The 18,829-nt window shown below is 44.0% G+C and overlaps 1 protein-coding gene across 1 annotated transcript in view; it reads right to left on the bottom strand.

Annotated features, from left to right (window-relative positions):
• Positions 1 to 3,862: 3,862 nt before the first annotated feature.
• Positions 3,863 to 18,829, bottom strand: part of dnah6 (dynein, axonemal, heavy chain 6) — a gene marked incomplete at both ends in the record, with an annotated part of 63,825 nt that continues 48,858 nt past the window's right edge. The window contains 6 exons of the mRNA XM_084458194.1: positions 3,863 to 3,966; positions 6,896 to 7,118; positions 8,860 to 9,011; positions 9,217 to 9,289; positions 10,067 to 10,252; positions 17,712 to 17,839. Coding sequence (XP_084314320.1) covers positions 3,863 to 3,966; positions 6,896 to 7,118; positions 8,860 to 9,011; positions 9,217 to 9,289; positions 10,067 to 10,252; positions 17,712 to 17,839 — 866 coding nt within the window. The remainder of the gene's footprint in view (positions 3,967 to 6,895; positions 7,119 to 8,859; positions 9,012 to 9,216; positions 9,290 to 10,066; positions 10,253 to 17,711; positions 17,840 to 18,829) is intronic.

Raw genomic sequence — 18,829 nt, 5'->3', positions numbered from 1 at the left:
GGTAGACCCAGAACTAGGTGGCGGGATTACATCTCCGCACTTGCCTGGGAGCGGCTAAAGATTCCCCAGGCAGAGCTGGTTGATGCTGCCAGGGAAAGGGATGTCTGGGGCCCCCTGCTGGAACTGCTGCCTCCGCGATCCGACCCCGGATAAGCGGATGAATATGGATAGATGGATGGATGATTATAGCAATGTGTGGACTTAAACAGCTATTTTACCGGTGAAATTAGCTAGCCATCTGTTTTGCTAACTAACATTAGCTAATGTAGCTAACGTTAGCTAGCTAGCTCAGAGCTAGCTGGTTGCATTGCTTACTCCCCCCCCCCCCCCCCCCCCCCGAGTTAAAATCGCCATTAATTCAATAACTTCGGGGGTCGGGATTCCTAGCTTGGGAATTCCCGAGTCAAGAGTTGTCTTGAACGTACCCTAATATTTGTAGATATGTTTGTCCATATTTGTAGATGTTATTGTTTAAAGGGGAACGCCGCTGTCATAGTAAGTTTAGCTCAAATGTCGCTTTGTCCTCAATGAAACCGATCCGTACACACCAACGTTTAACCAATCCGTGCAGTAGTAAGCTAGCTCCTTTTTCCTCTGTGTGCCCACCCCCTTTATAATGAAGGTATATGTGCCTCTGCTAAAAACTATGATAAACATGCATTTTCAAGGCAGGAAGCGCCAGGAAGCCCCTTACCGGTCTCAGTAGAATGTTGTCTTGTGAAATGAATCGCCATCCCCATGTGTTGACGTGTTAGGCATGGCTAGGAGGATGTACTGTAAACAATCGTCTATCTTTACCGCGCACGTGCATGCTCGCGCTCTCTATAACGTGCAAAGTTTACAGTGCGAAAGGTATGGTGTAGTACGTTCGGCAAAATAGTTCTGGCTCAAATGGAGCTTTTGTTTCAATATTCGGTTTGAGAATACGATATATTTCACAACAACATAATGACACCGGTAAGATCACACCCTGCACTTCCTGCCCTGAAAATGCATGTTTATCATAGTTTTAGCAGAGGCTCTTTTTGAGCTAAACTTGCTATGACAGCGGCGTACCCCTTTAAATATTCACTGTCTTTTTTAGTTTCACACTCAAAAATCCCTCATACAGTTCACTGTCTCAGTCAGTCTTACTCACATTGCATATCTGTAAAAAGGAAAATAAAAAAACGAACGTTTTACATTTAACAGACTAGTTATCGACATGGCAGTGTCAGAAATAGTTATTTACACACTAACAATAATCTGAATAAGTCAGGTGCTGAACTGAGGAAGTCATATGAGAAAGAATAACTTTGTACACTGTGGTGGCAATACATTGTCCTTCCACAGCGTGTGCTGGACCTGCAGAATGTGATAACGCCACCGATATCAGCACCTGTAAACAGAAGCCAGGAGAGTAACCAGGTCCTCATCGACACTGAGCTGGTCAGAGACAAGCACAACTATGCTAGAGAGACTTTTGGTGGAGCTGCCGGTGACCAGGTGGAGAGCCAATGGACCGGTCAGATACTGACAACCTGGGTGTTCATGGGAAGTTGTCTTTGGTACCGCTATACTTTTAGGGTACTTTAATGGAGAAGTTATTCAGATTTATTTTTACACCATACACTGTACAATATATGCATTATACAATAAATTATTCTATGTGTTTTACTTCCCATCAAGAAGAGCCAATGGACTGTTCTATCCCCGTCCCAAGTAAACCTGAGTGTGAATCTGGGTGGTCAGGGAGAGTGCTCAGCTACAGCCAGGACCAGCTATCCAGGATATCAGGTGAGAGGAGTGGCATGACTTGACAATTATGATTTAAGATTAGCACCTTGAGGATCCTCTACAGCAGGGCTTTTCAACTCAAGCCTTGCTGTTGGTGATATTGTTCAATTCACTGGTAATAGATTAATTTGTAATACTGTAGATGTAGCGATACGTTGAATTTTGACTTGTTTTGAAGATGTCCCAAGAGGCACTCATCTACATGGTCAAGTTATTGTTAAGCATCAGAATCCATCACATCCTGTGGGAGGAAAACCACCGGATCTGTCTGCCAAACCAGAAGAGAAACAAATATTTCTCAAAATAAGTCATCAGAAGAACAAACATTAGTGTACCTTTGTTGAGGAGAGAGAGCTGAGAATAATTGTTACCAGGTATTAAAGTGAGTGGACTGTTCCACTTCCTGCCCCTTCGTGATCGCAGGCTTGAAGGCCCTATGCTGCTCCCATCCTACCTCCCAGACACAGCTCCTTGGTATTACTGAAGATGCCTAGTCTAGCAAAGTTATAACTTGTAATGGGTGTGAACATGAAATTAAATTCAGTGAAAAAGAGAAAACCTTGTGTCAAGTTTTACATTTTGTAAACCTGTGTAAATGTAGCTGTATCCGTCTAAATAGAATGAGTAACTTGTATTTGTGCAGATTTAATTGTATATTTTTAATGAAGATAAAAATCAAACAAGAGTGAGATCGTAATAGAGGGAATTCCTGATGTAAACGCAAGTGTCAACATGAAAAAGTGAGTGCATGACACTGACAGCTAACAGTGCAGCACAGATTGCATAATCAATTTGATAGTCCAAAATGGCGGTGGCCCGGATCAGCCCCCGGGCGATTTGGTTCCATAGCAGAATGAATGGAGTGTCCCCTCTTGGCATTCCATACTCTTTGACTCGGGGTCAGTGCAAGTGGGACGAGTTCACGAGTCGAAACCAGACCAGGCCCAGCTCGGCTTATGTGCATGGCATGGCTTATGAAAATCTAATTCCTACATAATTTGCCTACACATTGACTCACTGGGGTATCCAACCTTCAATATGCTCTTTAACCTGGGAGCTGATACACGAAAATTAACTCAAATGTGTTTTAAAAAAGCAACACAACGCTGGGCAAGTAGGTTAATGCAATGGTGTATGGCCGGTGTAGGCTATGCCCCAACACCAAGACACCGGCAACAGCGGCAATCCTAGCACTCACCCAGCTCAACAGAGGCTGACAACCATGTTGGCTACTTCAATGGAAATGTATGTGATAGAGTAGATGAGAGCTCATAATGTAATTGAATGTCTATTGCCTAGATTATTGCATCACTTTATAGTTATGGGTAGTAGCAGAACTGTATTGAAGCACTTGCCTTGATAAAAGTGGAATATTGTGTTGCATGTAAAACACCGTATTCAGATCAATTAAAATGGAAAGAAACAGAATTTGGGAAAGACTAAAATGGAATTTGGGAAAGAATAAAACTGATTTCATAGGCTTGCCTCTTGGACCAGCCATCTATTTTTCTGTAGCCTATGGTTGTCTGTCATAATAGCTTTTTATTGCAATGTATTGTACATTTATTGGTTTGCTTAAGACTGTGTGAAGTAGCTAACGACTTAATAATGAAAAGCCCTACGGTCTCAATGTGGCAATTTGCACAGAGGAGAGTTGGAGGGTCCAACTCTGTTCATTTTGAAAGCCTAATTGCCCTGCAATTATGTTAACCCTATGTCACAATGTTTTCTCAACCATCATATTTGGCTAGCAATTGTCAGTCATGGACGGTGACATTGTTGATCAGCCCAACCCAATGGGGTCATCTTTCCAGGAAAACACTACCTATTTTGTCCAAAGGGGCCTCTAAAATAAACAAAAAGTGAAAAACTCCTTGTGGTTGCTTTGAGGCAGCATGGAAAAACGGAATCACAAAACCCCATTAGGAAGCTCGTTATAAATAAATAAAAACAAAAAAACACAAAACGTCATTAGGAAGTTCTTCATAAATAAGCCCAGAGGCAGACTCTATACTGTACATAGTGGAGCTTCGTCAGTCTGGTGTGTGTGCTTCCGTGCGTGTGTGCATGTGTGTGAGGTGAAAGGTCATTCGCTGAGCTGGCAGAGCAGGGCGGAGGCTTTCGAGATCCAGTAGTCACTGGGTCTGCGGGATGGCAGCATCACCGTCACTACAAAGTTGGTGGAGTGACCTGTGGGGAGGGCAGAGAACAGAGTGAGAGTGGAGAATGGACAGGGTGCTGGCCCTGGCGGGTTAGTGTACACTAGAGTACTATACTGTGTGTATAGTGTGTACTCTACCTGTAGTAGAGGTCTTGTACAGCAGAGTCTGACTAGGTAGTGTATACTATGTATATATTTTAAAACAGATGGCTCAAATCAAGCAATCTGATTGGTTCGTAGCTGTGGTACAGTATATTTACCATTAGCTGTGGTATATTTACCATATACCACGGCTATGATGTCTAATTCCTTTGCACAATAGTATCACTCCACGTCTGAATCCCCCCAAAAAAGTTGTCAAAAGCTGTTGCAATTTTGGCTTTGCAACTGTAAATATGCAACTTTATTAAGTTTTAAGACGTTTTCAGGCAACAAAATAACCATGGAGATTTCCAATATGTGGTCAGTTTAGTAAACAGACATTTGTCAGAGTTCACTGGCAGTCTGGGTGGAGGGGGGGGGGTTAGGTCTGTGTGGTCTGAGTGCGCTCTGGCATATCTGCATTGTTTTGCAGTTTCTGAAACACGTATAGTTATTCAGCGTTATTGTCACAGTGTTATTGTTTTTGGTGATTATTCTTTTTACAAGGATAGAGCTAGCAAAGCAGACTGGTACGTCTAGAAGCAATTCCTGGATTTGCATTCCTCACTTATCATGGCACATCCCGTCCTCGTAATTCAACAATGAATGTACTTGAAGCTACGACTGACAGTGAGACCATGCATATTTGACATGATGTGAAAGAAGTTATTGATTTGGGACAATGAGGTGTCTGGCTAACAGCTGGCTAGCATAAGTTTTGTTCCGAGCTGCGAGCTGGCAGCGGAGTGCCAAGCTGCATAGAGTGGAGGCTCAGAAAGAGGAGCAAGAAAAGAGAAAAGGAGAGAACCAACTTCTTCAGAGATCCATTCCAGTGGCGAAACTACCATGGTGGCAAGGGGTGGCAACTGCCACCCCTGTAAAAGGGCTTGCCACCCTACTTGCCACCACAGTTACAAAGACCAACTGATATAATTTGTTTTATTATTATTACTGGATTGGAAAAAAAATAAACAAACAAAATAGCAATCCGAATTCAGAGTAAAATCCCTTAATGTCAAGTTTGAAAAAGAAACTCATGTTTGTTCCACCCCCACATCCCTTAGATAAATGGTTGCACCCTATTTCAAGTCTTTGGATTCACATCTTTGGATGCAGTCAGTGCTGATGAGCCGTCTCATGCGGCTGAATGAAGTCTCTGAAGTAACGTTAATGTTAAATGCGGTTTTAATTAATGTGATTACGTTTAGAATGCATTACCTAATGGGTATGTTTAGTTAATGAATGTTTTGTTTTTCATTGATTTAATACTATTTACCGAGTTAAGGAGTGAAGACGTTTTGCAGCCGTTAGCCTAGCTAGCTAGCTAGATAAACTAGCTATTTAGCTAACTGTTAGCTACACGTAACGATAGCTAGCAAGTTAGCTGAGTGTCACACAGATACAGTAAGTGAAAACGTAGCTAGTGCTAGCTTAACTTAGCTTAAGTTAACTTATGTTAAGAATATGACTTGTTGCAGGTATTATAGCTAGGAAAAGCAATGAAGAGGAAGGGTGATATCAGAGGATTTTTTCCAAAGAGACAGCTTAGCAGGGATGAGAGAGAGATGAGGGAGCCAGAACATGGTCCAACTGCAGACAGCCAGAGTGAGGTAGAGGCTGACGAGCTAGAGAGTCAAGAAACCCCAGCTATTCCTAGTTCAGCCGGTCCTCATGGTATGGTTCTTTAGGGATTCCACTTCTTGTTTCAGTCCAGTGTACTTACATTTGAATCAAATCCATATACCACCACACAATTCACATTGTGTGGTGTTTTACATTACTGTTTCACTTCGCTCTGTGTTGTCATTTGTTGTCTATGGTTGTCATGGCTTTGCATCAGCAATGATGTTATAATCCAATCCCCCTCCCCCATGGAAATCGGTTAGAGTGGAAGTAATGTCAGACTGAAGTTCTCAATGGAGTGTAAGGAGTTGACAATTCTATCTGATATCAGGCTAATGAAAGTCAGCAGCAAAGCATAATATTTGTCTTTATTAGGGCTGTCAATCGATAGTAAAAAAAAAAAAAAAGATTGTAAAATAATCAAATTAATGACATGATCTGTAATTAATTTATCAAATGAATCGCAATTAGTTGCATGCATCTTTTTTTCTGGGAAAAGCCCCCAAATTAAGATATTTTATTTAAATACATTACATTATTATGGCAGACGAGTAAGGCATTGAATGGGCAATTCAATATATTGCTTTATTAAATAATTATTTGCTATATCTTATATGTAAGGCTATCAATCAATCTGGGCAGCATATTCAATTTACACCAATATGCCTGTGGATTTTTTAAACTATTGTTCCTCTTGATGACTGCTTGTACCTGCGTTGAATGACGTAATTTGCAAAGCTTCCATTAAGCCCTTGTCTTCTACCATAGCAATTGAAATGTCCATAGCAATTCAATTTGTGAACGTGGTTTTCCATTTGTCTGAGATAGACTTAGCCTACTCATTCTGTGCAGCCCATGAGGTCTGCTGGGCAAAATCGATTAATGTTACATTAATTTAATGAACACACTGCAATTTGTATAATTAATTGATCTAATTAGCGCATTAAATTAACATCCCTAGTCTTTATTAATACAAAATATTTGGGGGGTGTCTATTACTTTTGTATTGCCATGCTTGGTGACCATTTTATGAAAGCAATACTGTAGCTAACTTCAGGCCTGTGGTATGGTTATTATATCTCCCTTTCGCATTGGACCGAACAACGCCTTTAGCTGTGATATAATAACCATATACTGTACGGCGGCCTGTCGTGAGCTATTGCTGAAGTGTATACTAGGTAGTGTACACAGTACCTGTAGTTGACAGGGTGCCGGCCCTCGCCGAGGTCTTATATAGAGGAGCATGGTACAGTTGAGGATCCGGAACGTAGTTCCGCTGGGGCTCGAAGTGCACCACTGGCAGCATGGGGTTCATCACCCGTGGCAACGCGTCCTCGATTACCATGTTGACGTCGTCCCAGCGACTGGCGTCCATGAACAGACCATGCACCAGCACGCCATCCTTGGGCATCGGTAACTATGGAGACGGAGAGTGAGGTGGGTTGTAGTCTCGCGATACCAGTCTTTCAAGATCTCTGCATCTAAAAGATTAAAATCTTCGCTAGGACAGCACCAAATACCGATGCTACCAATCAGAACCACTCCCTTCATCTCCAATAGGGTGAAAGACCGGCCTTAACAGAAATGATGTCCTCCAAATAAACTGGAATCAAAACATAACATTCACCGCCCCATTAGGAAGGACCGCCCTGAAGATGTTGGATTGGTCCTGCAATGCAGGTTTTTCTCTCTCAAATTGTTTCCCACTTTTAGCAACAAAATCTCGATGAATATCTTCAGTCTTTAGTTGAGCACAGCGTTTAGAGGTTTGGAGCTCATTAGGAGGGCATGAGCACCAGGTGAAGACCCGCTGGGAGAAGAAAATTCAGTGAGACCAGATGCGATGCTGATTGTGGAGACATCATTGGGCACTAAGATATTTGAACCTCTGGAGTGGGTTGCACCAACTGGTCTTAAACTGGTCGTAAGTTAAGTCGGTCTTAACTTTCCTGGGCATAATTAAAGACCGTTGCACCAGCTGGTCGTAAGCTAAATTTTCACTATGACCGGGCGTAAATTCTACGCCTACCCAAGAGCAGGCTTAAGTCTAAGCTTAGAACGTTTATGATCACATTTCCATAGTAACGCTGACGGTAACGGTAGGTAGGTTTAGTGCAATGGCTCGTCTGATCCACCGCATTATTAATGACAGGGCATTTACACGTGAACGCGTCGTTAGGGATCGGAGCAACCCGTTGGATGTCTATGATGACATTGAATTAATAGAGAGGTTCCGATTTTGTAGGAGAGACCTGGAACATCTTTCAGACCGCAATGCAGCACTGCCACCGGCTCTGCAAGTGCTGATTGCTCTGCGTTTTTACGCAAACGGAGCCTTCCAAAACACAACGGGAGACATGATCAATGTCCACAAGTCAACAGCTTGCCGGGCCATTTGCAGAGTCTCACTGGCACTGAGTCGCCGAATCGGTCGGTATGTCCGCCTGCCCATTGAAGCGTTATAGGATGCGCAACACTGTAATCAATGACCGTTATAATAGCCTCCTCGCGGCCGGTAACATTGCTTAGCAACTGACGCTGTTTCATTCTTTCACATGGACGTGCAGTTCTAAGACCGGTCGTAGTTGCGCCTAGGCGTAACTTTGGTTGGTGCAACAGGCTTACATCCATTCTAAAAAATGGTCTTGGCTACGACCTGTTTAGCAGTTATGACCGTCTTAATTTAAGACCAGTTGGTGCAACCCACTCCTGGGCGCAGCTTTCAACACACACTCTTTAAGAACATTTGTACACCTGGATTTTAACTCGACTGAACTACACAGGGAGAGCTGGTCCAGCCACAAGAGGAATCATGCCACAAGGATGGATCCCTGCCGGAGCTGGCCAGGCCTCATCACAGCTGCCCACGAGTGAGTGCTTCTGGTCACTGTGCCCTAGTCAGGGTTGGCTGAATACACAATAGGGCTAGGTAGGAGGTAGGTTTCCACTTCCACGGCCTACCATCAGGATAACAGTTAGCAGTATTACCACTCCACTTGGCCAGAGTTAAGAGTAGAGTGAACTATAAGGGTAGCATAATATGAGTGTTGTCAGTTTTCAATGCATTGGAAGTCTCGACAGAAGCTTCTCTCTTACCAATCAATCAATCAATCAGTCAACCAATTAGCCAATCAGAAGACTGAGACTCTCAGTTGTACCTCAGCGTCCATGTTGAGCTCTGCCCCTGGTGCAACGGTCCTCATGGCCTCGCTGACGGCGTTCTGGTCGCGGTAGATGGGCACCATGTTGAAGCGGAAGTTGAGCTCATCGATGGGGAGGTTGTAGCGCCTGGCGTGATTCTGCAGTGTCCCTACAGGCGGGGAGGAAGAACAGCGGATGCATGTTTCGGCTGTACAGTTCCCAGGCAATCACTTTCACGGGGTTCTCAGCGCATACACATGACACATGGGATGTATACAACTGATCCCGAGAACTTCCACAGGATACAACCTCAAACAAAAACTAAGTGTGCAGCTTCAGAACAGAGGATCCCGGAGGCCTTCCAGAGCTCGTACCAGTGAGGAATCCTTGAGGGAAGAAGAGTCCGGAGATCCAGAAGGATTTGGGCTGACCTTGCGTGATCCAACTCTGAAGGGGGATAAATACAGGATTATTTGTTGAGGCGATGCATCTAATGTTACATTTTTAGGTGTTTCATTAACATTTGTTGATGTGCTATCAAATACTGTACCGCCACATATAAAGATATATGCATTCAGAAACTGTGCTAAGTCATCACATTACACCATTTGAAACAATTTTTAGTGTGGGTGTGTGTTTGTGAAAATGTGGGGATAGCATAACACATCCTCAGACCAGTATGCTCTGACTCTGGGGTAAACAACAGAGAGAGAGAGACAGACAGACAGACAGATAGAGATGGGCAGAGAGACAGCGGAGAAGTTGGATATGGAAGAGAAAGAGCACAATAAATATAGAAGGGGTGAGTGAGAGAAGAGAGAAGGAAAATAGGGAGGGAGAAGGCAGAGGGAACTGGAAAAAGAGAGCTTCAAGAAGGGTAACAGTTGCCTGCTCTCTTGTTCCTCTCTGGATGACATGATGATCCTTCAACATGAATCTCCCACTACATCACCCGATCCCACTACCCCTCGTAATTAATATGTGTGTGTGTGTGTGTGTGTGTGCGTGTGTGTGAGGAGCAGGTGAGATGGCCTCTGCCTCAGGGTAGCTCTTGAACAAACCATGCGTTAGAAGCATTTTCTCATCTGAGCTAATTAGCTATTACCACCCCCACCCCCCCCCCCCACACACACACATACATCTTTGTGTCTTTTGAGTCTGTTCTATGTAGGTGCGCTTTCAAGTTGTTTGATGACTATGTGTGTGTGTGTTTGTGTGTCTCACCTGGATGAAGGAGGCCCTGAGAGCCAGGTCTCTGACCCAGGAGCCCAGCGGTTTCAGAGAGGGGTAGGCCGAGTTGGCCCAGTAATCTGGCACCTGGTTGTTGAGGAAGCTGTTGTAGATCCTCTCCATCTCCTCCGACATCACCACCAAGCCTGCTATGGCATTCTGGAGAGTAGAGAGGGAGACCTGAGAGAGGGAGAGAAAAAGAGAGATATAAGAGTTGCAACAGAGACTTAAGGTATGAATGTAGGCTTGAGGATCCGTGGAGAACACTGGGCAAGGTGGACCGGTCTACTTGCTGTGGTGACCTCCACCCTCTGACCCCTGTAGTGTGTTGACGTCACACACAAGACCAGGGCCCTGTACTACGAAGCAGGGCTAGTGTGATAACTTCAGGTTTAACCCTGTGTTACGTTACTTCTGTTGTGTTGTCTGTGTTTTCTGTTCTCTCTGTTTTTTTGTAATCTCCCCCAGGATTGGTTCCCTGTCACTGTCAGTCATTGTTTGCGGTCCGGTCCATGATCCACCCACCTGGTTCCCGCGTGTTTTGTCCTCCAATGGCGTCGTCCTGCCTGCTCATCTGTTGCCCTATCAGAGGGGCGTGTGTGTTATTTAAACCCTCCCGCTCCCCCTCTTCGTGAGGTAGCGGCATTCCTTTGTTAGTCGGAGCACATTATTGTTGTATTGTATGTTGGTTTACTGTGTCCTGTTTAGTTTGATCACTCGTCCTGCTGTATCGTGTTTGTTTTCATACCTGTTCACAACTCCTAGTAGGTTCCCCCCCCAGGGGAGGGCAAGGTATGTAAGGTCAGATGCCCGGGGGCTTACACTTACACGTAGGTACAGTATATCTTTGTCTAAATATATTAGGCTAGTTTCCCCAGGCGGGTGCCACCTTTTGTATTTTTGGGATTAGACTAGGCGGGACCAATAGTACGCTTAGTTAGTGAGGACGTTGTTCTGATTTATAAGAGTAAGGTTGTGACAGGGAAGCGATAGGGACGTAGATCTAGGGCGGGAATTGTGTTTTGTTTATTCTTTTGGTCCCGTCTGTTTTGGCGTCCTCCCCTTAGTTTCTCCGAGGTTTGTCTTGCCTCAGTTGGGTTTGTTTGTCACTATTCTTTATTACTCTTGTTGTTATTATTATTAGTTGGCTGCAATAAACCCCACTTTTGGTTATTGCATTTTACCACGTTGTCTGTCGTCCCTGGGTTATAGTGTTGTCGTCTGTGCCGCTGCCTCCACACTGGCTCTTGGTAGCCTACACACGGGCACCGCTTGTTGCGTGGTCCCCTCCTCTCTATCCCTAGACCTACCATCTGGGAGGGGTCCGTAACACCCTGGCTGGTCAGTATCACAACCAGGGTGGGAATTACACGACGGCCACAGCCGTCGATGCCCCTCCCTCTGGCCGTGATGTCCTGAAAAGAATTATACCCCCTGCGGTCACCGTGGCTTTTGTGCCCCTGCCACCATCTAAATCTCGAAGTTGCTCTAAAAGGATCAGTGGTCTCCTGTTGTTTTCATGGTATTCTGAAATAAATTCAGTTGAGGCTACATTGATATCAATATAACGTTACACCAACAGTATACAGCTGTAGCCTGCTAGTGGCTTTGATGCGACGTGAAACTGGCACGCGCAGCCTGCTGCAAAGACTGCTGCTGCATTGTGGTTCATTGAGCGCAAGCAAGCAAACAAGGTCTGAATTTACTATATCTCTAGTTAGAAAAAGGGTTAAAATGCAAAATAAGCAGCTCAAAAGTTAGAGTGCGGCACCATACGTTTCAATGGGGAGCGCAGTTGCCGAACAAATCATACCGTGAAAACTATAAGTCACACAGCTTAGATACTTACATTGTACGAATCAGCACACATCACAAACATCAGTTGTGCGAATGTTTTGAAGTATAATATGTGTGAGCTTTAAAAACTGTAGGAGTGCCAGCAGTTTACAAAATGTGTGAATATTTTCAAAGCAACAGCTGCCACCACTCTTAAAACATAATGATACTGAACATTCCACCAGCAGTTTCAATGGCACAAAAATTACAATTAAAAGTTAAATTACAAAAAAACTATAAAAAATATCAAAAATCTGAATACATCCGGGAAACAGCTAAAGACGATGAACATTTTAAAGTTTGAATGAAGTTTCTAGCACAAATTATGAAGAAGTAGTTAAGGGCCAAAAACCTGAGGAGAATAATACATAAACTAGAAAGTACATTTCCTGGAGAAAATGTGAGGTGGGCTAGCTGCTGCAGCTGTATGTAACAGCTACTGCTAGAAATACTACGGACCAGGCAATCTCCATGCACCCACCGGCGAAGACCGTGCGTCTCTAGCCCACTCAGGGGCTGAGTTGTGGGGTCTGTGGCGTGGACAGTGGCATGGTGGTGAGACTCCGCCCCCTCAGGTCAGATCTGGTCGAGGACAGTGTACCCCTCTCCGGGCCACATACCCGCCCGCACCGGTGAAGACCATGTGTCTCTAGCCCAATCAGGGGCTGAGTTGTGGGGCCGTGGCGTGGATAGTGGCGTTCTGGTTAGGCCCCACCCCCTTGGGTCACAGCTAGTCGGGTACTTTCGGTGGTGTGGATAGTGGCGTGGTGGCGAGACTCCGCCCCCTCAGGTCAGAGGTTGTGGGGGGCAGGTCAGTGATTGCCAGGCCATCCCAATGCACCCTTCATTGGAGACCATGTGTCTATAGCCCACCCCGGGCGGACCAGGAGCTGTGGAGGTGTTGCAGTTGGTGTTTGTTATAAGTACTGCTAGTACTACACTCAAAAATAGATTAGACCACTCATCATAACTCATAGTTTTATTGAGTTCAATAGCTGAAAGAGGAGAAAATATATTAATATGAGTTTGCAGCCTGAAAAAGAGTGTCATTCTGAATATTTCTTTGAGGAAGAAAGAAAGAAAGAAAGAAAGAAAGAAAGGATGGAAGGAAGGAAGGAGAAAGAAGGAAGGGAAGGGAAGGGAAGGGAAGGGAAGGGAAGGGAAGGGAAGGGAAGGGAAGGGAAGGGAAGGGAAGGGAAGGGAAGGAAGGAAGGAAGGATGGAAGGAAGGAAGAAAGAAAGAAAGAAAGAAAGAAAGAAAGAAAGAAAGAAAGAAAGAAAGAAAGAAAGAAAGAAAGAAAGAAAGAAAGGAAGGAAGGAAGGAAGGAAGGGAAGGATGGATGGATGGATGGATGGAAGGAAGGAAGGAAGGAAGGAAGGAAGGAAAGAAAGAAAGCAGGAAGGATGGAAGTAAGGGAAGGAAGGAAGGAAGGATGGAAGGACGGATGGAAGGACGGATGGAAGGAAGGAAGGAAAGGAAGGAAGGAAAGAAAGAAGGAAAGGAAGGAAGGAAGGATGGAAGGAAGGAAAGGAAGGAAGGATGGAAGGAAAGAAAGAAGGAAGGGAAGGAAGGATGGAAGGATGGATGGAAGGAAGGAAGGAAAGAAAGGAGGAAGGAAGGATGGAAGGAAGGATGGAAGGAAGGAAGGAAAGAAGGAAGGAAGGAAGGGAAGGGAAGGGAAGGGAAGGAAAGGAAAGGAAGGAAGGAAGGAAGGAAGGAAGGAAGGAAGGAAGGAAAGAAAGAAAGAAAGGAAGGAAGGAAGGGAAGGATGGATGGATGGATGGATGGATGGATGGATGGATGGAAGGAAGGAAGGAAGGAAGGAAGGAAGGAAAGAAAGCAGGAAGGATGGAAGTAAGGGAAGGAAGGATGGAAGGACGGATGGAAGGAAGGAAAGGAAGGATGGATGGAAGGAAGGAAAGAAGGAAAGGAAGGAAGGAAGGAAAGGAAGGAAGGATGGAAGGAAAGAAAGAAGGAAGGGAAGGAAGCAAGGATGGAAGGATGGATGGAAGGAAGGAAGGAAAGAAAGGAGGAAGGAAGGATGGAAGGAAGGATGGAAAGAAGGAAGGAAGGGAAGGGAAGGGAAGGGAAGGGAAGGGAAGGGAAGGGAAGGGAAGGGAAGGGAAGGGAAGGAAAGGAAGGAAGGATGGAAGGAAGGAAGGAAGGAAGGAAGGAAAGAAAGAAAGAAAGAAAGAAAGAAAGAAAGAAAGAAAGAAAGAAAGAAAGAAAGAAAGAAGGATGGAAGGAAGGATGGAAGGAAAGAAGGAAGGAAAGGAAGGAAGGAAGGATGGAAGGAAGGAAAGGAATGAAGGATGGAAGGAAGAAAGGAAGGAAGGAAAGGAAGGATTGAAGGAAGGGAAGGAAGGATGGAAGGAAAGGAAGGATGGAAGGAAAGGAATGAAGGATGGAAGGAAGGAAGGAAGGAAAGGAAAGGAAAGGAAAGGAAGGAAGGATGGAAGGAAGGAAAGGAAGGAAAGGAAGGAAAGGAAGGATGGAAGGAAGGAAGGAAAGAAGGAAGGAAAGGAAGGAAGGAAGGAAGGATGGAAGGAAGGATGGAAGGAAGGAAAGGAAAGGAAGGAAAGGAAGGATGGAAGGAAGGAAGGAAAGAAGGAAGGAAAGGAAGGAAGGAAGGATGGAAGGAAAGAAGGAAGGAAGGAAAGGAAGGAAGGATGGAAGGAAGGAAGGAAGGAAAGGAATGAAGGATGGAAGGAAGGAAAGGAAGGATGGAAGGAAGGAAAGAAAGACGGAAGGAAGGATGGAAGTAAGGGAAGGAAGGATGGAAGGAAGGATGGAAGGAAAGGAAGGAAAGGAATGAAGGATGGAAGGAAGGAAGGAAGGAAGGAAGGAAGGAAGGAAAGGAAGGATGGAAGGAAGGAAAGAAAGAAAGAAGTAAGGATGGAAGTAAGGGAAGGAAGGATGGAAGGAAGGATGGAAGGAAGGATGGAAGGACGGATGGAAGGAAGGAAAGGAAGGAAGGAAAGGAAGGAAAGGAAAGGAAGGAAAGGAAAGATGGAAGGAAGGAAAGAAAGGAAGGATGGAAGGAAGGAAAGGAATGAAGGATGGAAGGAAGAAAGGAAGGAAGGAAGGAAAGGAAAGGAAAGGAAAGGAAAGGAAAGGAAAGGAAAGGAAAGGAAAGGAAAGGAATGGAAAGGAAAGGAAGGATGGATGGAAGGAAGGAAAGAAAGAAAGAAGGAAGGAAGGATGGAAGTAAGGGAAGGAAGGATGGAAGGAAGGATGGAAGGAAGGATGGAAGGAAAGGAAGGAAGGATGGAAGGAAGGAAAGGAATGAAGGATGGAAGGAAGAAAGGAAGGAAGGAAGGAAGGAAAGAAGGAAGGACAGAAGGAAGGAAGGGAAGGAAGGAAGGAAGGAAGGAAGGAAGAAATGAATATGAATTAGTCATTAAAGGGTGCCTCTACAGAGAGCCTGCACGTGTCCCCAAATTCAAATCCCAACTGACACTGTGAGCATCCTCTCATTCACTTCAATGGAAAGGCATGCCGGCTTCAGACAGCTCTCTCTCAAAAAGTATAAAGGTGCCAGCCTAGATATTGACACCGTAGGAATCCTGAGAAAATGCTGAACATTTTAGGCTATGATATGTCTGTGTAGCTTAAAAACTGTAGGCATGGCGACGAGTTAGAAAAAGGGTAAAAATGCAAAATTAGCAGCTCAAAAGGTAGAGTGTGGGCCCATACGTTTCAATGGAGAGCGCAGTTGCCAAACAAATCGTCATACAGCGAAAATTATAAGTCACACGGCTAAGATACTTACATTGTACGAATCAGCACAGTTGTGTGAAAGTTTTGATGTATAATATGTGTGTGAGCTTTCAAAACTGTAGGAGTGCCAGCAGTTTACAAAATGTGTAAATATTTTAAAAGAAACAGCTGCCACCACTCTAAAAACATAATGATACTGAACATTCCACCAGCAGTTTCAATGGCACAAAAATGACTATTAAAAGTTAAATTACTAAAAAACTATAAAAAATATCAAAAATCTGAATACATCCGTTAAAGAGCTAAACATCGTGAACATTTTAAAGTTTGAATGAAGTTTCTAGCACAAAGTATGAAGAACTAGTTAACGTCCAAAAAAGCAGGGAGAATAATAATAATAAAGAAAGAAAGAAAGAAATAGTGGGAATATCACAAGTTGGGCTAGCTTCTGCAAGCTAGCCCACCTAATAAAGAAATAGTGGGAATATCACAAATTGGGCTGGCTTTTACAAGCTAGCCCACCTAAATAAAGAAATAGTGGGAATATCACAAATTGGGCTGGCTTTTACAAGCTAGCCCACCTAAAAAATTATGACACGGTTCAAAATGCCTTAGCTATCTAGCCACTGCACAACTATTCTTCTTTTTCAATAAAATAATTTCCTCTTTCCCTCTCTTTGTGCCCGGTGTTGGCTAACATGATGGCTAGATAGCTAACTCCACAGACCACAGGCACAGCTTCAGTTAGCTAGCTAACGTTAGCTAATGTTACATTACTGACAGCCAGCATTGTTAGTGCTAAGTAGATAGCTGACTTATTGAGTGCTTAACTGACTCAAACCTTCCGTTTTTAATACCTGTGTAAGTTGACAGCCCTACTAGCTTGCCAGTTAGCTAGCTAGCTAGCATAGCTAGATGGAATCCGATTACACTGGCTACTGATAGCTAGCTACCCTTATTACAGTAATATTGCCAATATTGCATTTCTAGAATGATGCCGTGACTAAAGAGACTACATCAACTGAAACAGATTGTGCTGCTAAGTGCATGGATGATTGTCAGGCGGTTGCTTGGCTATACTATAGTGCTACATAGCATTTCCAGTGAAGGGGCATAATGCTTGCTCGGCTCCATATGATTCAACCTAGATTGCATGAATTATGAACATTATGGAGGCATCATTTGATACAAAAAGTGAATAAAGTAGGCTATTTATGTTTTTCATGTCATTCATATTCTTATTCATGTCAGACCATTCAGTTAAAGGGATCACTGAATTAATGCTTTTAAGTCATTTATTCATAGGCTTCAAATCCTCTTATTTCACTCAATGGCCTTCGTGCCTTCGCATGTGGCCTTTGTGCCCTAAAAAAATTAGTGACACCGATCGACGCCGACAGGGGCATGTCCTCTTTGAGTCTACCAAATGAGATACGACACCACTTCCTGTCTGGTGGCTTCAAAGGTGATTTCGATTAGCTATAATGGGCAAACTAGAGGTTGTTCCCACCGAGTTTCGTGCAGATTGGTGAAAATTCCTGGAAGGAGATACATTTTAAGTGTTTTTCACAAAATCCAAAATAGCGAAAAAATCCAATATGGCAGAAAATGACATCATAGGTACCTAGCTTTTGAAAATCTGGCTTACAGGTCAAAAGTTGCGTGCACAATCGCACTTCCAACTTTGATGGCGCTAGAGTGTTCAAGATGACGACATGAGACTTGGTGAGGAGGGTCATAGCACTGTCCGAATGTGTGTGCTAATTTTCTTTTCTTTTTTTTTACCATATGGTCCTATAGGCTAACAAGAGTCAAAGCTTATTAGACTAGCTGGCTAGCAAAGATAGAACGATATAAAGCCATGCTTAAAATGAGAAGTAGAACGATATAAAGCCATGCTTAAAATGAGAAGTAGCCTAGTCGTAATTTTCATGTTCTGTACACATTGTGTAAATGTGTATATGCAACACAAATAACATTACTCCCATAGGTCTTGCGCTAGCCTACTCAGATTGGCTGCGCTTCAAGTTGTGAGACAGGAACACAAGCACCCTGACCTCACCCCTCTACATCCCCATCTCACCCTGAGCACCCTCAGCAGGTTGTTGAAGCGGTCCACTTCCTGGCCCAGGACAGTGGTGAGAGAGTCCAGACGTCCATTGGCGTCCCGGATAAACAGGGCCTCCACACCTTCGTCCATGTCCAGCCGCTCTGCTCACACACACACACAAGGATGTTACGCTGGACTCACACATATGTGTTTCAGGCTTCAACGTTGGTGCTTCTCATTCACTTGGAGCGCCATCATGCGTTGCCGAACGGAATTGTGGGTTCCGATGCGTTGCTCGCGTAGCTTGCGCTAGGAGTTGAGAAAAGTTCAACTTTTTAAGCGTTAGCGCACCCACCAGCCAATGGGTTTCATTCATGAGCTGCTGATGTCAAAGGCTATTCATACCTATCATCCACTGCCATTACTAAACTGTTGTCGTTTTGCCTGTACGGTAAAAACGGGTACTGTCACTTATTAAAATTGTACAAGTTTTTCAGGCAAGAAAGTAACGATATATTCTGAAAATATAGTCAGTTTATCAAAATAACCCCCTCTTAACATGTTTTGAGAGATTGCTGGCTGGTGCTAGCTACATGACAGGCTATTGCTTGCTGGCTTGCTAGCTAGCGTTCGTCAGGGTTTCTTTATATTGCACATAGGCAAGTTTATTTTTATTTGTATAGCAAAAGGGGTAACGTTATATTTAGAATGCAAATACTAGCTGAATGATTCTCACGTTTCAATGATGTTGCAGCCAGGGGAAAAGTGCGTGAGTGCCACCACTCAGCTGGCATTAGCCGCATTAGCCATTCGATAATAGCTATTGCTAGCTAGCTCACATTAGCCGAGTGACTGTCAGCTCTGTCCAAACCTAGCTTTTTCAGAAATGGCAATGACGATGCACCTTGAGCAGTTATTGTAGTTTATTAACTTTCTAAATTATTTCGGGTCAGTGACATTAGGCTACCGATATACTAGTGGTGTAGTTTTGTATTTGTCGTATAGGAGGTATTGTCCTCTATGGTTTTCCAAAAAAGTTGTTTTGAACAATGTGATTGGTTGCTGCTGCGAGCGTCAGGCCCGCCCACAATCAAGTGTTGAAGCAAAGCCTAGCAACGCATACGTATGTGTCCAGGGTTACACTGTGAAAT

Source organism: Borostomias antarcticus (assembly GCF_949987555.1).
Source record: "Borostomias antarcticus genome assembly, chromosome: 24".
NCBI lineage: Eukaryota > Metazoa > Chordata > Actinopteri > Stomiiformes > Stomiidae > Borostomias > Borostomias antarcticus.
Note: the sequence above shows the minus strand (reverse complement) of the source record. Positions and strands in the feature narration are given on the sequence as shown.